The 25,005-nt window shown below is 41.1% G+C and overlaps 1 protein-coding gene across 1 annotated transcript in view; it reads right to left on the bottom strand.

Moving 5' to 3' along the window:
* The window catches only part of PIEZO2 (piezo type mechanosensitive ion channel component 2), a 323,563-nt gene that overhangs the window by 2,771 nt on the left and 295,787 nt on the right, over nucleotides 1-25,005 (bottom strand). The window contains exons 37-51 of the mRNA XM_086740615.1: nucleotides 21,727-22,119; nucleotides 18,163-18,421; nucleotides 17,474-17,656; nucleotides 17,048-17,300; nucleotides 16,173-16,305; nucleotides 15,573-15,720; nucleotides 15,243-15,457; nucleotides 12,490-12,648; nucleotides 10,974-11,121; nucleotides 8,330-8,518; nucleotides 7,798-7,890; nucleotides 6,243-6,415; nucleotides 4,115-4,231; nucleotides 2,012-2,091; nucleotides 465-645 (exon numbers count right to left, since the gene is read on the bottom strand). Coding sequence (XP_086596741.1) covers nucleotides 465-645; nucleotides 2,012-2,091; nucleotides 4,115-4,231; nucleotides 6,243-6,415; nucleotides 7,798-7,890; nucleotides 8,330-8,518; nucleotides 10,974-11,121; nucleotides 12,490-12,648; nucleotides 15,243-15,457; nucleotides 15,573-15,720; nucleotides 16,173-16,305; nucleotides 17,048-17,300; nucleotides 17,474-17,656; nucleotides 18,163-18,421; nucleotides 21,727-22,119 — 2,724 coding nt within the window. The remainder of the gene's footprint in view (nucleotides 1-464; nucleotides 646-2,011; nucleotides 2,092-4,114; nucleotides 4,232-6,242; nucleotides 6,416-7,797; nucleotides 7,891-8,329; nucleotides 8,519-10,973; nucleotides 11,122-12,489; nucleotides 12,649-15,242; nucleotides 15,458-15,572; nucleotides 15,721-16,172; nucleotides 16,306-17,047; nucleotides 17,301-17,473; nucleotides 17,657-18,162; nucleotides 18,422-21,726; nucleotides 22,120-25,005) is intronic.

Genomic DNA, 25,005 nt, shown 5'->3' with positions numbered 1-25,005 from the left:
CAAAATTATGCCAGAAGGGCACATCTCCTGGGAAGGCACAGTCTCCTGCCTCCCTCTGTCTGTGGAGATGCATTTCATAACTGTTTCACACCCAGGATCCTGGCTATGAGACTGGGAAGGTCACCAAAACCGGGCAGAGTTTGGGTAGAACTTGACCTGTAGCTAAACTAACATCTTGATTTATTTTCCTTCAATAGAAAATTGGTGGGAAGGGTGCTTCTGCCTTTTTTCCCACTGGAGAGTAGGTATCAAGGGTAATACTGTTCCTTACAAATATGAAGCCTTTTATAGATAACATTAATAGACATTCATTTGAAAATCTCATAAAACCCTTTTTCAAAATGTTGTAATGTTCGAACACTACAACAACAAAAAAGAAACAAAACCCCAAAGTAGCAAATAAAGTCACCTCTACTTCTATCTTTTCTACATTATTGTAATTTTATGTAAAGATTCCTTCTTACCCATAACCAGCCAAGAATCCAAGGCTTGGTGGACTGACTTTATCACTGAATATGAAGAGTTCAAGACTCTCTTCAGATGTTTTGTATCTTTTTCCAAGCTGATTCAAAACCCACCACTCACGAACTCCCTCATCAGACACATTTTTGACTAGGGAAACTGTAATGTTTTCCCATCTGCAGTCTATTGGAAAAAAAAAAAAAAAGAAAAGAAATGTTAATATATGTACCAAGAATTGCAAAAGTCAAACTAGTTTGAGTCAGACACTTCACAAATCTGCATGATAAAATGACTGAGCAATGTAAGAGTAAAAGTTGGTTATAATTGTCCTAAAAATCTATTTTAAATTATTTCTGTACAGAAGGGTCATATCTAGACTTCTATGGTTTTCCTTCTGCAAATCTCATCTGAAAGTGCATTAAATAAATGAAATGTTTCATATCACCTATATTTTCCTCTGTACAACTATCAAATCATTTCAGTATTTTCAGGCCAAAGTATCAATGACAGCATATCTGCATTCCAGGCCTAAAGCAACACATTTAACCTGGAGGGACAGTGGTCAGCTGCTACACATCAAAGTGAAACTATCACTGTAACTCACGTATGTCTTGGTATAAAAGATGTTATTCTCTTATATCAGGAAAAGTACACTATCCTATTATGCATACTGATCACACAGACAGGAGGTGAACTCTGGCCCTTCTGATTTCTAGGGAACGTGCATTAGCAGTGTATACATTAAAGCCCTTTTGAAGAATCTCAGATTAAGAGTTCTTTAGGACACCTGACACCTGACTAATGACAGTGAAGTACTCATAACTTATTGCTACTCATAGAGCTAGGTTCAGCCTCAAGAATTATTTTTCCCAATTAATGTGATCACGCTCACTGAACCTTCAATAGTAATGTACTACTACTGCTACTATGCCGGAGTGTCAAATTTAACCTCTGTTGAGCAAAGTGTTCTTAGATAAAGACTTGTCCCTACTCTTCCAACCCAACAGGTTTTTCACATGCACATATGTGCACATGCTCTATGTCTGTGAGTACCTGCATGCATTCTGATTTGGTAATAGCATTCTGAAATTCAATGATTTATCTAAACTGGATTCTTTGTAGCCAATAAGGAACAGCTAAAAAAAATAATTCAGTGTCGCGATTTAAGCTGAGGAGATACATTTGCAGACACGCAGCACTACTGACTGTTTGTGGTAAGGTAGCAGGGCGATGCAGAGAAGTGAACCTTGTAATCACTTCCTCAGAAAACAAAGGAAAGCCATTCCTAAAAACAGATTTGAAGGAAAGGAGCTGGACTTCATCCTTAGAGTCCTTACTGTTAAATGGAAAGCTAAAGTAAATCCAGATGCATTTTCTACCTTGAACTGTATAACCTCATCTCTCCCCAAGCTTGCAGGCACCAGGTACAAACCATTGTAAGTGCATTTCAGCCTGAGGTGCCCCAAAGCAGCTCAGAGAATGTGCAAGTGTGACTGCTGTGGTGCACTTCTTTCAACCATACTCTCTTTTTCAGGCTCTGGACACATACCTGTCAATAGCTGCTTTATGGGTTTTGCCAGAGAATCACTAGGAGCTTTGATGTAGTACGGGTACACTGTCTCTAATGTTCTGGAAAAAATGAGAAAGCAAATATTTCATATTTTTATACCTCTAAAATAATTTAGAAATACCTAACAGGGCTATACACAGTTCCCAGTAATTCTTGGCTTAAGCTATGATTTTATAGTGTTGAGATGTCACATCTGAAAGTTAGCTGGATTTATTAACTATGTTCTGTCAGTACTTCAGCAGGGAGCTCCATCCATAATGTCACCATTCACACACCATGAATCCCACACACCTGGGGCACGTGTGTTTGCAAGGACCTTATATTTTGTTCCCCTTTTTCACAAAGCTGCTTTTATAGTCAGCTATATAAGCAGCACAAAGAAAGGCAACACGTCACCAGTAGTAAACAGGCTAGAAAAATATGTAGCTAGAAAAACATGTGGTGAGAACAGTTATTACTTCAGAATTGCAAGATGTTTTGATAATAACACCTGAAAAGAGTGAGAATTTTTGCCAGAATCTTTCATTGGGAAATATTTTCACAGTTTGTAGGAGGATTTAAAAATCAAAAAGAAAGGTGTTTGTAGAAGTTCTTCCACTGGGGTCAAAATTAAATCACCTTAAGTGGAAATAAATTACCAGCATCCAGAGAGAGAAACATTTCATTAATCAAGAAGAGATACTGTCCTATCTTTTTTCCTAAAATGACTGAAAAATTCTAGGGAAGGGGAGCTCAGGGAAGTCTTGTGACATTTTGCTACATTGCATACACCAGGCTGAGGAAGAACAGAGGTGGTTATTTTAAAATCCCTCCTGATCACTACGGCAAGCCCAAAAGACAGGTAAGAGCTCAGCAGCTAAGTTGTCCCAGCAGAGGTAGTGGCAGAAAGCTCCCTGCTGAAGTCAAATGGCTACTAGCTGCCACAAGCATTTTTTCTTTAAAACAAAGTAAAAAAAAGCTTAGATCAACAATATTATTGCAACATAGGCAAATGCAGGTATATCTTCTATGTTACTGCTTGCCTTCTGCAAAGAGAGAACTATGGATGATCTACCTCTTCCCACAAAAGAGCAAAATCTATCCTCCTTGGCACTACATCACTTTAGGAAATATTCCCATATCCTCACACAGCAGAAAAGTAAAAGAGGCATAAAATACTTTTTAAATGAAATGATCAGATGTGCCACAGCCTGTTTGGATGTACAAGTGTGCGTGGGTGCAGAAAAATAGTTGTGCACAGAAAAGACAAATCTCATTTCCACCTTCCAACAGATCTGAATCTCTCAGACTTTTCACTATCCCAGTTGGCCTCAGCTTTAACTTTTCACCTCTTGTGGCCACAAATCAGATCAAGTGGCCTTCAGGGATGATGTATTGGCTTAGCAGTATTTAGAGACTACTGCTGGAAAGTGATCCCCAGTGAGCAGGCGGAAGAGGAAGAGCCAGACTCCTTTCAAATCAGAAAGGAGGCACCACTGCTGTTAATGCTATAAGGCTACATCCATAAAATAATGTTAGATATTCATACGAAGAGCATGCTCTTTCTGCCTTGCGAATTTCCATTACAGGAAAAGAGCTGATGTCAGAAATGACTGCAGATGTTGCTCTTTGACCGCAGTGATTTAACACTTCCTTGCCAATCTAATACTACTCAAGAATAACAATGAGAAATACAGTCTGGATGGCTATTGAGAACAAAAAAGTCATCAATACAACATGCTCAGATCAAGTCGAACTGAAGTAACTCAAAGGAGAGTTTAACTGTGAATATAAGGTAATGAACTTGTGCTTAACCAATAAATCAAAGAAAAGTAACTAATAGCTTCACCATGCTTGTTGGTAGTGTTCCAGTGTTCATTCATGGTCTTCTCAGCCTACATTTATCATAGGAAATAAGCTTTTACCTTTAATGTTATTATTATGTGACTTCAATGCTGTTGGCCTCTGTGAACAAGGCTCCAAAGTTGTTACAGGTGGATAGATATGCAGACAAATGATACAGTTGCACAAGCCTGAACTCTTTAGGAAATTAGGTTTAAAAAGGGAAGGTCTGCATATAAATAGGCAAAGAAAATAACTTACACCTTTTCCAGTTGCTGTCCAGACATCATTGTAGCTATGTCTCTTCTGGTGTTCTCTGGTAGGACAAAGGTAAGTTTATCTGACGCTATTTCGGCTTTGGCACCAAGGGTGAGATTTCTGTCGTAAGTAAAAGGGAAGACACATTGTCAACCCACAACGAGAGCATAACCTAAACACTTGTTTGCTGAATGCTAGGGCTCATTGTTGAACTAGTCTAACTGCACGAACCCTGGCTATCCCAGTCTTTGCTAAAGCAAGCATCGTACTACCTGTACCTGAGATGGTGTGTTTTCCCATGGAGGATATGTAGGTGTGTTTTTCTAACTGACTATGCCTTCGTATGTATTACAAGACAGTGATGACAGGTTAATATAATTTTGCTCATTACATCAGTCAAAACAGAATGGGAAAGGGAGAATGCCTGCTCTGCCTTCAGGCAACAGGACTGTCTGCATTACCACACATTCTGTGCCAGGGCAGCTAAGGATGCTGCAGCCACCCGCAGCTTCCCAAAACCCCACCTCACCCCAGCAGAAACATGTGGCTAACACGCTGGTAGGACCCCCATGCCTTCCCCTACTCAGTCGTCATGCCAGCTGCAGAACACAGCTGGGGCAGGATCAGCTTCTGCACAACACCTTGTGCCATGCCCCATGGTCGGGATGCAGCAACTGGGTAAGGCAGCTCGTGGGCTGCTGGGGGCTGCAGAGAAACGTCCCCAGCAGATGATGTGCAAAGGCAGAAAGTGTGTATGCTGCCTGAGTGACACAAAAGGCTCATCTTACAGCTGCTTGTGGTCTCCTGGCCTAGATGAAAGACTGTAGTTTCCTTTTACAGAGAAAAAGTGGAATGTCACTGTGGTCACTTTACCAGTTTCAGTCATTCACAGTCACAATGTAATCCACAGGATATAATTTGAGAGTGAAAAAGGTCTCTTTCAACTACTGTATGAATGTTTGTAGTTATGCAAGCATATAGGCAAACTGAGCAGCAGTGTTAAAAATTCATATGAGGTTCAGAAATCATAGAAACATAGAATAATTTGGGTTGGAAGGGACCTTTAAAGGTAATCTGGTACAACTCCCCTGCAAGGAGCAGGGACATCTTCAACCAGATCAGGTTGCTCATCATGGAGTGATGTAATTCACTAGGCTAATACTGTAGGCTTCCACGAAAATAAAGGGGGCTCAAATAAAGTTGAATTAAGGGTGCAGATTCATTACAAGCCTATTTTTGACTGTGGAAGGACTGACCTTCTGGATATTCAGAGCTCCCACAGTGATTCAACTGACCTGCTTCTTGTGCACAGTCTTTTGCTGAGGATTGCTATGATAATCCAGTATCTATTTCCAAAAGTAAACAGGTAGATACTGGGGCTGCATAGGTACTGAATTTCCATGGAGTGATGACTTAACCTCAATTTAATCCAGCAGTCTACAGGGATCCCAGCTGGCAGACTAGTAGCCAAGAAAACACCTCAGTGACTGGGTGTGCTCCAGCCAGTATGCAACTACTTTATATTCTAGGAGGTCTCTTGGAAAACCTTTGTTGTAAAGGAATAGTCCACTGAGGCCAAAGAAACCACAAGTAAACAGGCAAAGGTCTCGACAAAATGGATCTGTGTCATTGTTATGCTATTTTGTATTTAAAGAATAGTTTTATGTCAGTTCCAGGCTCCCTTAATAAGGGGACCAAGCACTTCTGTTTATTTTCTCGTAGTTTTTCTGCCTTAACTAGGTCTAAGTATTCAGTTCCCATAAATGCTCACAGGGTTGTTGTTTGGGACAGTTTATTTGAACATCTCAATCTAAAGCTAGCTAAAATTGTCTTACTTTTCCCTCTTTCTCCTCAAGTACCATTGAAAACTCCACCCTGCCTTTTTAAATAATGTACTTGGAAGTGGCTCCACTTCTCTTTTTATTCTTCAGAATGGCAGGCAACAAATGTTCTCCCATGTAACAAAGGTTCCTTCTCTCTGCCTCCCTCCCTCCCCACTTTAAGGGTTTTTTTGCTCTGCAGTACAATAAAATTTTCTGAAAAACGAAACCAGAAACACAGTGTGGAACTGTTCTGTTGAATGAATGCTTGGCAAATGATCCATCAACCTCATAACAGTCATATTAATTACCTCTGAATGCTCCATGAAAGAACTACAGTGAATTCAGCTGAAAAATCCAGCAGTCCCTGTATCATTTTCTCTCTACTGGGAGGGCTGATGGTCCATAAAGAGTTTGAATTTCCCTCTAGATCTGCTAGAGTTATATCTTCTTTTCCATAGCCCTCTAGAAACTGCAAAGCACCCTGTAGGTACAGAGGAGGAAAAAAAAAATCAGTGCGGTGACAGTCTCAAGACACAGAGCCACATTTTCGAATCAGGCAGAATTGTAAATGTGGAATTAATTGTAAGTGCAGTGGTTTGCACTGATTGTTTGCCTCAAGTACCAACTGAGTCTTTACATGGGGAGAGGAATAAACAAAGTGTAGCCAAGCCAATAAGTAAAAACAAAAATGGCCCTGCTGTTTAAAGAATAAGTACGATGGCCAAGTAGGCCAAAATGAGTCTGAAAGTTCACCAGGTAAAACTATCTTAACTCCTTTAGTTTCTAATAACCTCGTTTATATCTGTGGATACAGTAGACTATAAAGCTTTCAGTCCCTATCAGTTTTGACTGGTACTTCTGACACTTCACACCAATTCACTGAAACTCCAAATAGCATCAGTGGTCACCACAAAACATAAGTCATTGTACAAAGTATGTACCAAGCCTGGCCACACTTCCAGAAATGTCTGGTAATACTCAGAAGTATAAGACAACCAGCATGTCTTACTAGTTTTGATATTTATATTAAAATTTTATTCTGCCTTTTATTAAGCATCTTTCTGCATAGAAAGATGTCTGCAAAGGGTAAGGCAACTTCAAATTGGTAACTTTCAGAGTCAATCAAGATTGCAATAATACTGCCATAACACATGGACTATTTGGTAGGAGCTAATATTAAAAAATATTAATTTTTGAATAAGCTAGAAGTAAGCACTTTTTAAAAAGTTATATCTGATCAAACCCTAGTTACTTGAGTAATGCAACAGCTTCTACTAACTAGTTACTAGTCTCTTTGCTGTAGAAACTAGTGATACCTTCATGCATGTTGCACCAGGAAGTAGTGAGACTATGTTTAAATGTTTATGTTTTGATATTTTAATGTCAAAACTTTTCTAGGCCATACACACTTTCTTTTGACAGCACCACATCTCCTCACTGAGAGGTGAAAGCTGTGTGTGCTATAGGAAGGCGCGTGGGGCTTAAAAGTGCCAACAGGGTTGTGTCCCCACAGCACAAGCACATTTGTTTTGGCAGTACACCAACAGCACCACATCTCCTGAAGGTTTGTGTCATTTAGAGAGGAGGTTTTTATTCAGGTGACAGGACAACTAGGGTTTCTGTCTTCCATGATTCTGTGCAAAGATGTCTCAACTAATGGTAACTTGTCTCACCATAACCCACCCCTGTCCTGAAAAATGATCTGTCCGAATCCTTACTCATGCAAATTCTTTTTATGGAAACATCTTCCAAATGACAGTAGAGCTGCTGACCATTTACAACTACACAAACAAAACTCACAAAAGGCCTCCATGGAAACATGCACACATTTTTATGTAATGAGGTATTCTACATTTCACTTACAGTGTTACCCCTGTAGCTTGCCAGAAACGCATTGAAACCAGTCTGATTTAAATCCTTGAGCTGACTCTGTTGAGCACTCATTGTAAAAATAGGCTGGGAAACAAAAGAACACACACTTGTCACATTTATTTCACATTGGCTGCTACATACACAGTACAGCATCCTGTGCATCACAGTCCAACGCAATGAGGGTACTCAATTCAACAGGTTATGATCTTGTGATCTTATTCCACTGAGAAGCAAGCTACCTCCAATGATCTTAAATTTACCATGTGGACCTGTAGGCAGTTACCCCATGTAGGATAATTTATCCTACTGCCAGTAGGTTCTGGTTTTAACTTGCAAATGAAGATAGTATTTTACATCAGGGATAAACAGATGTGCTTTTAAATCCAAAAGGGATCATTTCTGGGAGTTTGCCTGATCTCTTGCATAAGGCGAGACAGTTCAATTCAATGAAAGGAATAAGAAATAGCACAAAGAAATACAGCACGGAAGCAGAGCTTGCTTTTAGTCTTTCTTCTTTTTTTACCTGATAACCTCCTAGAGTTATTGTAATTGATACATCTAAAGGCTTGTTGGTGATGCCTGCAACAGATTTGATTAAAGACATGAAGAGCAGTGGGAACCAGACAATACAAATCAGCAAGACGATAATCATGCCACCCATTCCATACTTCACAACTTTCTTTTTCTTCTGGCCTCTTGGTTGGGGATATCTCTGCAAAAGCAAACAGCAACATGGTAATGTCTCTTCAATCAGTGTAACAATTGAAATGATTTGATGGGTGAATATATAATGAGCTTAAGGATTCCCATTTCCTGTTGTAACTTGCTACCCATTGTCAGGCCAATTATTTTGAGATTTTCAGCCAGAGTTGCACAAACATTGAATTTCTGCTGACAACAGAGGAAAGTGCCAAATAAACCCATGTCAAATGTGTGTCTGATGTGAAAAATATAGTAAACCTCTGTGGTTTTGATTTCTCACAACCATAAAGAAGGGAAAAATTAAGTAGGGTAACTTGAATTTTTTTGTCTGAATGAATGCAAGAGTGAACTGACAGGAACCAAATGTAAAACAATAGCAGCAACAGTGATACAATAGTTTGTTCAAAAAACTGATATTGAGAGTGACCCACTTTCATGTATTTGTCCTTCCAAAAAGTTTTATCTCAAAGCTCCTTAAGGCAGAATTCCTCTTATACAACTTGAAATGCTGCAAACTGTATTTCAGAGAAAAAAAAATAAATTTGTTTGCCAGCAACTGACATGCACAATCAGTAGGATTCTCTGATATTGCGGTACCTCCACATTCATTTCACACCTCACATGCAGTATTTCTAAGAGTTGTTCACAGCCTCGATCCAATCTGCTTGTAGTGATTCCCACACCAACTGTATTTAAATAATGTTTATTTGTTGCTGTTCTGTTGATGTGACATCCTTCCCCTTCTTCGCTTCCGAGAGCAAAAGTGACCTTGCTTTTATCCTTCTCTTTTGAAAGCAGATTACATGGTATGTCTGTTCTGCCTTGTCCATCGTTCCCACCCTCTGTTACTGGCCTCATGATTGAATACTTTAATAGTTTCACCATCCTGTAAAATGCCTTAGCATCACTGTAATTTATTTTGGTGTATTCTCTTATCGGATTTAACTCCACATAGTGTTTTAGGATCCTGTCTTTCATGCACTGCACACTGCATGTGCAAAATAAAGATGCATTGTATTGCACTGCACCTCAAACACATGCCAGGAATCTGGCTTTCAGGAAATTGTTCTTGCTTTACAACAAGGATCTATAAAGCCCTTGGAGAATATTAAATTTGTAATACAATGCTATATTTAAAATAAATTAGTTACTTTTCAAAAGCAGTGTATCAAGCCATTTGTCTTGCACTACAGAATCCTGTTTTCATTAAAATATTATATCAGGATCACCAGGGCTATATTATTTGTCTGTATGAGATTAGTTCAGGCACCTTTAATGGTGCTACAGAACAGCTCAGAGAGCCTCTAGCAGTCAAGCACTTAGGCATACCACTCAATGGGAGAGAGAGACCTTGAACAAGACACCTAAGTCATGGGTAGTTATTTTGCTACATGGCATTAGCACACACGTGCTAACTTTGATGTGGAAATCTTCCCACGTCAGATCTATGCTACACATAATGCAGAGTGATCCTGCCATAGCATAAAAAAGTGCAGTGAGATAGACAGTCAAAGTAGGACTGGATTTTTATTTCTCTGACTCCTGAAGCCTCTGATGACACTCCATTCATGGCAGAAATAGAAGTCATACAGAAAAAGCCTATGCACAAGATTTGTGTGCACTTCAACTCTGAGTTAATCTAAGTGACATACACAGAAAGTAACTGCCATTAAAAGAGAGGATTATAATAAAAGTAGAAATACGTCAGTAACACTTAAAAATACAGCCATTTCATTGCAGATGTACAATTTCTGACTGGTTGGGTCACTTTTAAAAGAACGTTTAATTTCTTTTTCAAATTGGCAAAATAAGCAAGCATATGGTTGCAATCTTTGTAGGGGTTTAAGGAATCCAGAATTTGCAAGTTTAATTCGAACTGAAGCTTAAATGATTTAAAGAGGCTGAAATTTCAGTCAGACAAATGATGGGTTTATCTGGCCTGCCATTCAGTTCTGGATGTCCAGGGACTCTCCCAAGATAAAGGAGCCAGCTGAGTTCCCTCTGTGGTCACATGAACCAGCTGTCCTGGGGCCCCACACCATGGAGGCATGAGCTCTTCCTCCTCCATGACGTCTCTCCTCAGCTACAGTTTCCCTGCTGCCGCAGGTTACTCATTTACTTGTTATGGACAAAGTGAACCTGTGTGAATACCAGGACTTTCAATTTCAGCCTTGAAACTCAGGCATGCAATGAAGCTAGCAGGCGCATGCTTGCGGAGTTCACATTAATGGTGGAAAAATCAGCTATGCACAAAAGAGGAGCCATTTGAAATTTCACTTGCAGTGACTGCCAACTAACATAAAGTACCCAATAGTATGAATATTTCTGAACATGAACACCAGCTGTATCTTCTAACACACTGTCTTTATGGTGGATTTCCCAATTACTTAGGGACTCGTGATTATTTCTCTTCATTTCTACATGGGGGAGAGGAGGCTTGGATCACTCATATGGGGCTTCCTTACTTTTTCTGACTCTCGCCAACACTTCAGAATGAATATATGAGCATAGATATCTTCAACACAGATCCAGCTGGAAAGACTGAGAGTGGTATCAGTCCAAACCCAGTCCATTACTGCTCTCAGCTCAGTCAAAAATGGAACCAGGCGGAATCTGAAGGGAGACCACAGGAGATAACTCATCAGAAAGGGGATGGATCACATTAAACGAGCACAGCAAGTGTATATGTGACAGGAGGGAGAATTAAGTCAATATTAAAATGCAGTTTAATGGGAGATTTTGTAAACACAAATATAATTGTAATTGCATGACTAGTACTGATGTTTTGGGGGTGGTATCTTTTGCCATAGCTCATGTTCCTCTAGATCTCCTTGTCAGTCCATAAACATGCTTTTGCATCATTATGCCCAGTAATTGTGATTGAGCCACTGATGGAATGGTAGAAGAGAGACTTTCTTGCATCTCCAAATTCCTCTGACCTAGGAGCAGCACAGAGGAACATCCTTTCCGCAGGGTGGTGGGAATTTGTTTTATACCTCCTTACACTAAGTGGTGTACAGCTTCTTTGCAGTAGGTGGACAGTCCTCAGCTGCACATGGAATTGGGCATTATGACTCAGGATTAATCAGCAGAAGAAGGTGAGCTAACAGAAAAACAACATGCATACAGCAGCTGTTCAAAGTGCATCATTCCCTTTACTAGTCCTACATTTTTTCTGCTTGGCCAGGTCACAAAGACCTTAATGTGAAGAAAGCTTTCTCCTGTAATTTTTCTTACTGGAATGCAACAAGTCCGTAATGAAAATATTGGGAAAAGGCTGATACTATTCCAGCTTTTTTGTGAAATACATATATCCTTTGAACTAGCTTAATCACACCACCATGGTAACAGCATAAGCAGAGGGTGGGGTACGCCCCCCTAACATTACCTTTCACTCTGAGGTGATGCTGTGCCTGTTACTTGCACTAACGCTCCTAAGTCCTGAAAAGTTTCAGATGTGCAGCACTTCTCAAAAGACACACAAAGGAAATATTTTTTTTATGCATAGCTCTTATTTCTCATGTGAATTGTCTTTCACTTTATTCTTCTCACCTGCTGAGGTAGAGCCTGTAGACCTGCTCCAAAGATCTCTTTGGGATTTGATACCTTAGTACTTTTTAGGGCTGCAGAGCAAATAACATTACCTGTTTTCTAGCACAATGTGTAGCCTTTAATTCTGTTCATAGAGAGGATTTCTCAGAAGTGTTAAAAATGTCTCTTGCACAGGGGCCTGAATGGCTGACTGGTATGTCAGGCTTCTGGATTCAGAGTGGGAGACTGATTTTTCTGAAATTTGCATTCCTGAAATTGATTTTTTTGTGGACTACAAGGGACATATGGCATATACAGAGTGTGCTGTGCAAAATCTACTGTCTCATTTCCAGCAGCCTGTGAAAAGAAGTTATGAATAACCCCAGCATCTCATGATAACAGATCCTTATTTCACCAAAGAAAGGAGCAGGGCAGTAGGTCTAGACTTACCCTTGAAATAAGAACAGGTTGACATAGTTATAACTTTTTGTGAGAAAGTTGCCAAGAACACGAGTTGGATATCCGCAGCGTATCTGATACGCTGATAAGCCAAAATAAACGCATTTCACGAAATACCAGAGCTGGGCAACTGTGTTGTGGCTAAATTTCCTGTAACGGAAAAGACAGATAAAGGAAAATTATGAGCTTTGTATCTGTGTATGACCAAATTAGCTTGAAATGTTTTGTGCTTCTGGCAGTTTCCCGTTCCTGAGATCCTGTGAAAAGCCTTTAGTTTCTGACCCCACTGCAGGGGTAAAACAGTATTGGAAGTGTCGTAGTTCAGCCCCAACGGGGACCAGACTACGCAGTCTCTCTCTCACTCCCCCCCACTCTCCAAGAGAATAGGAGGAGATTTGACAAACAAAAGAAAACCAGGAAAAAAAAACCAAACACGTGGGTTGAGATTGAACAAAAAGTAAATTTAACAGTAATGACAGAAGAAAACAATAGAGTGATGGAACACAAATACAGTATAATAGCTCACAACAGATCTCCACATCCAGTCTCTTCCAACTAGGAGAGCCTCCCTTCAGCACCCTCCTCACTTATATACTGAGCATGATGTCAGATGGGATGGAATAGCCCTTTGGCTAATTTGGGTAAATTAACCCCAGCTGTTAGCTAATTAGTTAACTATCCCAGCCATAGGGGCTACCAGCTTCAGTTCTCCACCCAGCTCAGGTAAATATTAACTCTATCCTGGCCAGAACCAGGACAGGAAGGATGATGGATGAGAAAGTCTATAAACAGCACCTGTTGTCACCTAAGGGTCATAGGAGAGAGAGGGGGAACAGGCTTCCTGAAGAGTGAGGGGTCTGGGGCAGTGCCCTCTCCCTCCAGATGTTAGATGTGCCTTACTGCCCAACATAGGCCAGCCTACCCTCGGCCTCCATGATGGCACATCCCTCTGGGAGCCCTGGGCAGACACTGCTTCGCTTGGCTTTTCAGAGGGCTGATATCTGAACTGAATCTAGGCAGATTTAATGGCTATTTCTGATCGTGGGGGCACCTCCAGGGTCATGAAAACATACAGGAATTTAAGTTGGAGCGACCTCTGAAGATCATCTTTTTCACCCTCCCCTGCCTGAATCAGGTCTAATTACACCAAATTGTTCAGGGTCCTGTCCAGTTGAGTTTTGAATACCTCTGAAGATGGAGATCCCACAAGCTGTTTGGGCAACCTGCTGCAGTGTTTGACTGGTGAAAAGATTTTTCATAATATCTAACTGGAATTTCCCTTTTTTTTTCCAACTTGTGGCCTCTTGTCCTAGTTGAAAAGAATTTAGCTTCTTCTCAATGCCCTCTTAATAGTAGCTGAAGACAGCTCTTCACTTTCTCTTCCCCAGGAACTAACCCTGTTCCCTCAACCTCTCCTCACATGTCATGCACTCCATCCCCCTGACCATCTTGGTGAACATGTGCCACTTCTGACTGCTGTTCAGCAGCATGGTGGAACTGCAGGAGACGCCTCATGATGGACAGGATTTGTGGGCTTGACATAATCCAATGTTTTCAATTACAACCCACAAAAATATTTTCACTAAGAAATTTGCAGGGATTTCTAAGAATCAGTCTGACTTCGAAGGAATATAGGAGGTTTCAGACGCACATATGAAATTAACAACTTGATACAAATTTCATATAAGCACAGAAAAAGTCAAAACAATTTTATTACCCTTCAAGTGACCAAATCAAGCCAAACGTTTAATATAAATTCTTAATGCTCAGTAGACAGGAGATCCACTTGAAAAATACAGTTTTTTTTTTTCAAGTTGAGGCACAATTACTACTGCACTAAGAAAAAATAAAACATTTGGTTTTGAGAGGAAATGAGACCTTTCAGTCTTTCTTTACACTATGCACCTGTTTTGTTTCTACTGTATGCACCTACTGTGTTTTTGTTGTTTCCAAAGTAACTTGACTGGTAACAGTGTAATTTGCCCAGGTGACAGACCCAAATTCCTTGTATAGTCAATGGAGTGAGGTAAATACTTCAAGGTAATTTAAAGTCCTAAGTAAGAGGGGACTTAGCTAAGCACTAGAGAGGGAACCTTAGCACGTCTGCAGCACAGACCAAGGTGATAACTGCCTTGAGCTGTGCAACAAGAAATGTTAGATTTGGGGGTCAACCTGTCTGGGGATGCAATACGAGATTTCATGCAGCAGGTGACCACCACCACATCACCTCCAGAGCCATGTGGCAGGAGCAGAGGAGGAGAACTTTTGTTCTTCAGAAGAGACACAGGTTTTAGACATTCCTCCGTCTAAGGACATTTAAATCCACAGTTCACATACTCCAGGAAAGTGCCGAATTGTAAGTTACTCTGAGAGAGACATTTTCTACTCGCACTTCTAAACCAGTGTGCAGCAGTCTTGGGAGTAGGGAACCACATCAGAGGCCAACATTGTCTCAGCTGAGGCCTCTAATCACTCAATTACAAGCAAGTTCTCTTCCACCTGCTTGCATTTTGGCCTAAGTTGAGAATATTTCAGTACATACTTATATCATTAATTCTTCCTCAAACTTATATTTGCCACAGTTATTGCTGTGGAAAGGTACTCCAACATTATGCTTAGAAATGAGACCAACAAGAAATCTGTTCATGATTCCAAAGCTTAGCTATAACCATCTCAATTTAAAGACAAACAACTTGGTAGAGCACCAGTACTCAATCCATACTGTCTGATTATAAAAGTTATACCTTTCTGTCACTCCAGGCAAGATAAAGAACATCCAGAAATGTATTCCGAAAACAAGGATGACTTGGAAGATGACCTTTCCCATGACAGTCTTTTTGAGGTACAGTGCTCGATCTACCACCATGGTACCAAACTGAATGAGCACCATCACCAAAAATGCCTCTGGGACCTGGTCCTCTGATAATGAAGAGGTAATATCTGCTGCTGCAGAATGTTTCTGAAAAGGAAAATATATCAGAGTGGTTGAAGAAGAAGGAAACTCACATGATACTTAGCATCTACAGCATGTAAATCCTACTGAGGACTTACAAATAGATGCCTCTATGACATACCCCAAAAGCCCAAAATCCAAACACAATGATGATGAAGTCCACTGTATCTGCGAGGAACATCAGCACATACACATCAGTCACCGCACTGTAGTCTGGATGAATAAGATTGTAGAAAAACTGTCTGATGGGCACATATACCTGGAGAGTCCTAAAACAACATAGACCATAATGTGATTTAACAACACTGTAACTTGCATGGTAGAAAACAAAGACTGGGTGTGACATGATTAGTGCGTCTAAAGATACCTAAGATCTACTCTGACAGCCTTCACAGGGCTTCACAGACACCAGTTCCTTGTTCTGTTTGCTTCTAAACCCCCGTATTAGCATTTGTTCAGTAGAAATATAGATAGCAAATCAAGTTCAAACAAGACATTTAGCTTTTTTATCAGGCAGATGCTATTTGAACAACTTCTGATTTGTCAAATGTTCAGCTGGTGGGACTTAGAATGAAAGCATCTGTACATGACAAACTGTATACGCACCCGTTCATCCCCCTGAATTAACAGAAGTAGTAAACTGCTCTCTTTAAAATGTTGTTTTATTGCTTTACTGTTTGGAACCTTCCCCCAACCCCATACAAGTTCTCACATTGCTCACTTTTTAATTGTAAAGGCCTTGGCTTTGATCATTTGTTCTCGAAACTTTTCCATAAGAAGTTCTTTCCTAGATTTTTGCTTGATGCTTAACACACTGCTTCCTTTCTGACTGCTGTTTCGTGTACTGGTACTTCCTGGGGAAAAAAAAAAAAAAAAAAAAAGGAGGAAAAGAGAAGACAAAGAAGCTAATCCAAAATCAAAGTTTAAATACAAAAAATATAAAATAATAAATCTCAATAATTCTATCCCATGTATGAGTCCCACATTTGAAAGAAGCTTTGAAATGAATTCTTATGCTTTTTTTCCATTATGACAAAACCTTGAGAGCATTCAGTAAAAGTTTAATCATTGGCAGATCAGAACTTAATTAATAACTATAAAAAGAGAATACTAGTGATAAAGGCAAGTATCAGTCATCTCAATTGGTAATATATACATTCAGGCTAAAGTAAACCTGTCCTTTTTACAAGAAGGCATAGGTAATCTGTTTCAATATACCTAATCAAAACTTTTTCTCACTTCAAGTATCATTGAACATAGATATGAAAAATACATATGCTTTGCATTCCCTCTAGCTTGAGATTATGCTGAACCAGGACTTCTGGATCTGGGCCATACTGAGCATTCCTTTCCCAGCTTTTGGATAATGTTATTTTAAAAACAGTGAATCACAAAGTATGGCTCTCCATTTGAACTTTAAGAAGGCTTGGAGTGTGTTCAAAAATGGTTTGATTCATATCCTATTTCCTCACTGAGAAGCAGCAGCATTCAGTAGCCTTTGGGATCTCCAGAGCAACCAGCATAAGGTTTTAGCAGGATGATTCTATGGGAAATGAACGTTTGCTCTTAAAATCCCAGACATGCTGTAACATTTACCTCTCTTAGATCTGTGTGACGAGAAGCTGGACCTGTGTGAAAGCTGTGATACACTGCTAGAGCTCTTCCTCCTAATGGCGGTCTGCTGCTCAGGGAAGTGGACGTGGATGGACTCCACTGATGCCGCAAGATTGACAGATTTCAAAGAGGCAGAAGAGTCTCTTCTACCTCCTGTCACAGAGAGCTCATCATCAGTATCTTCTTTATTACTGGAGCTGTCCCCTTTCTCATCTTCATCCCACAATCCATGGCACTAGTGGAAAAAGAAGAGAGCATTTCAACTGTATATTTCTATCATTGCTAAGCTCACTCATGTCATCACGAGGAGGAACATAAATTCATTGTGTTGAGATATCACATAAGTGACTAAAGAGATTAAAACAAAAAATTAAATACAAAATAAGAAACTCCATGAACTCAAATTACCTTTAAAATAGATCTGTGGAAGAATAAAGCAAGGAGCTGAACAAGATCATAGTGCACGTAACCCTCTTTCTTCTCAATGCCAATAATATTGGGTGGATGGTAAGGTTTATCTTTTGTGTAATCCACATATTTATTCCACGGGAAGAAGCCAAACTGGAAGAAGTACTTGATGACAATTGTCACCTGTTCAGAAACACAACACACTTGGGGTGTTTTCTAAGCATGGCAGGTATAATAGCCTTGTGACATTACGAGAGGAGAAATATGACTATTTTATCAGTTTTATGAGAAGATAAACAAGCATATTAATTGCTACAGAGGAACAGTTCATGTTTCCTCAGTAATAAAGGCAATCAACATTTACCAACAGATGATGCTCAGTGGTACTTGAAATACCACAAGCAGTGTATACTGTCTCTTGATTATCAGTCATACAGTAGCTGCAAATGGTCTGTTCTTGTCATAACTGCTTTACATGCCAGGAAGGATATTGCTCATTGCAGTGAAGAAAAACATAAACAGGATCTTTTTATACCACAGAAATTGCTGAGGACTTTAGCAAATATTTCTCTTAATACGAAGGGCCAAAGGCCCCTGATCTTAGAGATCAAAAACAGAAAAGAGACCATGCAAAGCTTACAACTTAACTCTTCTGTGTTAGACATTGGGTTGCAAAAACAGCAGCATACCTCAGTGTAGACAATGGCTGTCATCCAGAAACGTTTGCTTGGTCGAGGAACAGACAGCATAGCCCAAAGGAATATAAGGATGGGAAGCACCAGGGTTATCATGGAGGCAGAGACCATGTGGTTAAGGATGATCACAAAATAGCACACCATTTCTGACCGGGCCACCAGCGTATTGTACAGGGCATAAATAAGAAGCAAGACTCGAGGCTGACCAACATAGAACTTCTCTGACTCCTCCAGCTCATCATCATGAAACATCCTGTGAGGAGCAAAATACTGTAAATGAAATGAAAGCTAACTTCACAACAGTTGCTTTTAAAATTGCTACTATTTTTCCTTTTGAAAAAGTATTAAATTCTGCTCCTGAGTTAAAAAAAAAAGGTGAGATTTGGTATTACAATCAAATGGCCTGACTCTAAGCTAAGAAGACAAGAACTTAAGGCAAAATAACTAGAAGCACTGTTCTGCTGGTTTTTAATTTACCCAGACAGAGGGCCTGGGCCAAGAACTTCCACAAGCACTGCTTTCCTACAGTTGACCAACCAAGATACCTCATGTAAGTCACACCATGCTGGTGTGGCCCTGTCTGGGTTCATATCTGATTTACCAACCCAGATGGGAATCTGGAGAAAATTCAGAGGTCTCTAAGGAGACATATGTTATAAATAGTCCTGTGACATAAGATTAGGACATAATAAATGCCCTTGAGCATTAGATGTGTCCTATCTTCTCCCCTTTACCTAACTCAAATAGATATAAAAGGCAGCAAAAAATCATTATGTGACTTTCACATACATTCACAATTCTCTGTGCTTTTCATAGAGTGCCCTGGCCTGAGAAGAGATCTCACTGAAAAGCAAAAATGACTTTGGAAAACCAGAAGAAAAGACACTGCATCTATAAAGTCAGATCTACAAAGCCTCTCGCTCTCTCCAGATGCAGTCAGGCTGATAGGCATTTCTATGGTTTAAGATTTTGTCCTTGCAGTTGGGGAAGGTATCCTCTGGCTAAGTCAGGCCAGAAAGAAGAGGAAGAGCAGCAGCACCATGCCCACCTCAATGCTGGTTGTGCTACTGAGGACAGTGTCTTGACGGGCAAAAAGGGGAGCATCCTATCCCTTTATGAAGGTACCTATAGAGGGTGGAAGTGGGGACAGGTAGCCTGGGAGGACTACAAAGAGGCTGCGCGAGTGGCCAGGGATAAGGTAAGGAAGGCCAAAGCCCTGGCAGAACTGAATCTGGCCAGGGACATAAAATGTAACAGGAAGAGCTTTTATAGGTACGTAGGGGACAAAAGAAAGTCCAGGGTAAATGTAGGCCCCCTCCAGAAGGGAACTGGTGTCCTGGTTACCCAGGACATGGAGAAGGCTGAGGTTCTCAATGACTTTTTTGCCTCAGTCTTCACCGACAAGAGTTCCTGTCCCACCACCCAAGCTGTAGAAGGTGCAAGCAGGGACTGCAAGAATGAAGAACTGCCCATTGTACTCGAAGAGCAGGTTCGGGATCATCTGAGGAACCTGAAGCTGCACAAGTCCATGGGTCCTGATGAGATCCATCCACGGGTCCTGAGGGAACTGGCGGATGAAGTTGCCAAGCCACTGGCTATCGTATTTGAGAAGTCGTGGCGGTCTGGTGAGGTCCCCGATGACTGGAAGAGGGGGAACATAACCCCAGTTTTTAAAAAGGGGAATAAGGAAGACCCAGGTAACTACAGGCCGGTCAGCCTCACCTCTGTGCCTGGCAAGGTCATGGAGCAGATTCTCCTGGAAACCATGCTAAGGCACATGGAGAGCAAGGAGGTGGTTGGTGACAGCCAACATGGCTTCACCAAGGGCAAATGGTGCCTGACCAATTTGGTGGCCTTCTATGACGGGGTGACGGCATCGGTGGACAAGGGACGAGCAACTGACATCATCTACCTGGACTTGTGCAAAGCTTTTGACACTGTCCCGCACGACATCCTTCTCTCTAAACTAGAGAGGCATGGGTTTGATGGACGGACCACTCGGTGGATAAGGAGTTGGCTGGATGGCCGCACTCAGAGAGTGGTGGTCAACGGCTCGATGTCCAGGTGGAGACCGGTCACGAGTGGTGTCCCTCAGGGGTCCGTGCTGGGCCCGGCCCTGTTCAACATCTTTGTCGGCGACATGGACAGTGGGATAGAGTGCACCCTCAGCAAGTTTGCCGATGACACCAAGTTGTGTGGTGCCGTCGACACGCTGGAAGGGACGGATGCCATTCAGAGGGACCTTGACAGGCTGGAGAGGTGGGCTCGTGCCAACCTCATGAAGTTCAACCAGGCCAAGTGCAAGGTCCTGCACCTGGGTCATGGCAATCCCAGGCACAAATACAGGCTGGGCGGGGAATGGATTGAGAGCAGCCCTGAGGAGAAGGACTTGGGAGTGCTGGTGGATGAGAAGCTTAACATGAGCAGGCAATGCGCCCTTGTGGCCCAGAAGGCCAACCGCATCCTGGGCTGCATCAAGAGAAGCGTGGCCAGCAGGTCGAGGGAGGTGATTCTCCCCCTCTACTCTGCCCTGGTGAGACCCCACCTGCAGTACTGTGTCCAGTTCTGGAGCCCCCAGCACAAGAAGGACATGGACCAGTTGGAGAAGGTCCAGAGGAGGGCCATGAAGATGATAAAAGGGCTGGAGCACCTCTCTTATGAGGACAGGCTGAGAGAGTTGGGGCTGTTCAGCCTGCAGAAGAGGAGACTCCGGGGAGACCTGATAGCGGTCTTCCAGTACCTAAAGGGGGCCTACAAGAAAGATGGGGATAGGCTGTTTAGTAGGGCCTGTTGCGATAGGACGAGAGGTAATGGTTTTAAAATAGAGGGGGGTAGATTTAGATTAGAAATTAGGAAAAAATTTTTTACGATGCGGGTTATAGAACACTGGAACAGATTGCCCAGAAAGGTGGTGGAGGCCCCATCTCTGGAAGCGTTCAAGGCCAGGCTGGATGAGGCTCTGAGCAACCTGACCTAGTCAGAGATGTCCCTGCTCCTTGCAGGGGGGTTGGACTAGATGACCTTTGAAGGTCCCTTCCAACCCTAACCATTCTATGATTCTATGATTCTATGATACTTAGCAAGGTGGTCTCTCTATACAGCCCCCAGCTCCTACTATCTTAAACAAAAACTCTGCCAAAGGTCAGAGTTTCCCTTACAATAAACCAAAATAATTAAAGGAGAAACATTTTCCCAGACAGCCCTGGAGGAAACTTATTTGAAATCACAGCTGTCTGGAGAAGAGAAATCCTCTCCACAAGGATTATTTAGAAAAGCCCTTGACCCCATGGCAACTGTAGCACAGAAATCCAATGCTAATTGAAACAATCAGTTATGGTATCTGGGGAGAAAGCAGAGATTCTTTCCAACATGAATTTAAATCATTTTAGAAATCTGCAGTTAGAACAACTGCACAGGAAACGAGCTTCTTCCCTTAAATCAAACTTAGCACAAGGTCTGTATCAGAAAATGTAGGCTAGCTCTGAGACAAAAAACCCAAAGTAAAGACAAAACTTCACAGACCAAGACCAACAATTTTACCCTGTTGAAGGTCCTTACTTGTTCAGAAGCAGCTCACTAGCTGTTAGCTCGTGCGTCAACGGAGGGAGAATTGTATCATTAAGTTTGTCCTTCCGACTGTCGTCTGGGCTCACCATCATGAGGCTCTTACCAGCTGAGTCATCTGGGGAGCCAAAGGGAAGATGTTCAAAGCTGACAGCTTTGCTATAGGAAGGTGGAGCTTCTGCATTGCTATCCACAGTGGAGTACAAAGGCACATCAGTATCAGGAGTATACGCAGCTCCTTCTGAATCCAGGCTATAATCTTCCACCTCCTCTTCCTCCTGCCTTGATACAGAACGAGCTCCTTCCTCCTCATGCTCCCCTTCTACCTCCTCAATGGTTTCTGTCGTTCCCTGACGAGAATAGAGCATGGTGACCTGCGTAGGTTCACTGTTGGGGAGAGGACAAAGAGAGAGTTGAGGCTTACAAGGCTCATCACCAATAAAAGTTTGTTAATTGTACCTTTATGTAGACAGCTGAGCAACCCCATTGCATTGCTAGGCCTTCAAAGTTCATATAATTTGGTAGAAAATACATCATGATTACATCTTCCACAGACAGAGCATCTGGGTCCATCTGCCCCCCGAATGACATCCCAGTGAACTCAGAGTGATTCGCTACCTTTTCACACCAGCAAAGGGCAAATTAATATCATCATCAAGAGAAACTACACTAACTTTCCAAAAGCAGTTCAAACACTTTCAGATCAGAATCAGGACTTGCTATAACACTTATTTAAAGCATGCTCCATGGTGAACAATAGGCAGTCATGGGGTTCCTTCTGAACATGGTGCTTTTAACAACCACTGCATGGGTGCTGTATACAACTGGAACACGAGCTGAACACAAAGACCAAGTCTGATTCCAAATAAAAGAACAAGTAAATTGCACAAATTGAGAAATACAATCCAGATTACAAAACTGTTCCAGTAACAGAGTATCTTGCTTACCTTTAGACTGCCCTATGTTCTTCTTTTACCTTACCTGCCTGCTTTTCTTCTGTATGTACCTATATTCTTTTTCAGCTGTTCTTATTCTCTCAGTTCAGTTCTCTGCTTGTTCACCTTGCTTATTCTCGGCCTTGCATGTCCATAATAGCTTTCTCTCTTTATGCTCTCTGCTCTGCAGCGGTCTTAGGGAATCTGGACACCATCATTTTAAAAATATTTTCTTGGCTTTGCTTTCACCCTTTTCATCCCTCACAAGTATTTTATCACCTCTCCCTAGAGCATCACTCTTTAGTCTCCATTCTAGTCCTTCTCCGTAGGTTAAGCAACAGGCATCCGTTCAGAGTCTTTTGTTGGCTGCATGTTTTTGTATCTCGACAAAGACAAAAACATCCACATAGTGCTTATGAAATGAATGGGGCCACCTTTTCACCTAAAGCGTAACCTTCTAAAAAAACCTGGCACTGGCAAAGCTAGCTGCCACTACCATGTCCTGTCAAAATTAAAAATTAAGTTCCATCTCTTTTCCTTTTATAATGCTTCCAAACTGTCTATGTTAGATCACTTTATTTCTAGCAGACTTTTAATCAGAGCATGTAACACTATTATTAGGATGTATGTTTTGATGACTCATATTAGCACTCATTGTGGTTAAAATGCACGGAACCATAGCATGCCACAATTTCAAAACTGATCGACACAAAATTTGTAAAACACTTTAAACACTGAAAAAGAATGATCTAATATGTAATAAAATTTTGTATTTATAATATTTATAACACTAGTTGAGACACTGTTTCCCAATGTCATATAAACCCCTGTTATTTATCTGCTAAAAAGTGAGTGAATTGCTCTGACCAGTTCTCTCTTGCACTAGATATTAATATTATTCACTATCTTCTCATAGCAATTTTCCCTTTCTTAATTCCAACACCTCACAGATTGTAAATCAACGGTAGAGTAATCAAAACATATTTAGCAATCTTTCCTATATGGCGAAAAGTAAAAATTGAAAGAGCAGAGCCAACTTTTGCCTATCTTAGTTTCTAAAATTAGACACCTAAGTCTATATTTAGGACAACTGATTAGCTGAGAAACTTCACTTCCAGCTTCCAATTTTAATAAGAACAACCATCAGCTCAGTTACTCTGAAAATCAGACTCTTTTTTAGCTGAATAAATACAGACTTTAGCCTGGTTTTAGACAATCAGTGTAATGTAATGGAACAACTTTTAAAAATACATGAATTAAAGAGGAAAACCAAACCAAAACAACAGAATAAGAACTGAAACAGCAGACGAGTCCTAGATTATGACCCTAACTTTGAACTTCAGAATTGTGCCACAACACAGAAGGGAGCAAAGCTTCCATTAACCATGCAAACCACCCTGTACACCACGTATCTGCAAAGGCAAATGTATGTACACTGCAGTAAGTACAATGGTATGGGTAAACAAGTGAACAAAGCATGCATGAGTTAAGCACCTTGACACTATACTGCCACTGTCAGCTGATGAGGAGGACATATCCATGCTCTGCATTTTACGAAGCCTAGGTCGAGCGCGCTCACTTGTTTTAGGAACAGTGTCTGGTCCATCTAAATCATCAAGGGTTGACTGCCTTGAGAACAGCATGGTTGCTTCAGTGTAGCAGCTAGCAGCGCAAACAGTTACAAAGACAGTGTTAAATACAAATGGTATTACTATACACACGGTTCAGTAAACAAATATGCTCGCCATGCAGGGTTAACACTGACACACAGAAAAAAAGGTTGAGAGAAGATAAGGATTTGTTCAGAGTAACCATGTAAACACACTTCTATGCACAGGTTGCTCATGGTCATATTCATATATGGGCTATAGAAGGCTAACAACCATCTATTCACTACTCAGAGAGCTATGAAACCAACACAATGCCTTCGTGGGACACCAACTTACATACATGAGGAGGTTTTATTTTCTTTGTCTCCTCCTGAAATTTCCAAACTCCACGAAAATGTTTTGGGAAGTGACCTCCTCTGTAAAAATTCTATTTTATTAATGACATACTGTGTTGAACCTTTTTACACAGGTACAAGCCAATTTCCTAAAGGAGCCCTTAAAACTGAATAAGCTCATATTCCGCAAATAGAAAAATAGCTGTCAGACATTGGCTAATCCTCTTTCCGAACCAAGGAGCCAAATCGGATATGTTACTTAGCCAGCAGATGCAGGCCAAATATAACCTGCATGGGATGGCTTTTATTTTGCTATTTAGTTGTAAGCCCTGATGATTCGTTCCAGAAGATTTCATTAATTTTTATCACAGCTTAAAAACTATTTCAAAATTG

Source organism: Chlamydotis macqueenii, chromosome 2 (genome assembly GCF_036417535.1).
Source record: "Chlamydotis macqueenii isolate bChlMac1 chromosome 2, bChlMac1.mat, whole genome shotgun sequence".
In the NCBI taxonomy this organism is placed as follows: domain Eukaryota; kingdom Metazoa; phylum Chordata; class Aves; order Otidiformes; family Otididae; genus Chlamydotis; species Chlamydotis macqueenii.
The sequence above is the reverse complement of the archived record's forward strand: the minus strand, read 5'-3'. Positions and strand labels throughout refer to the sequence as shown.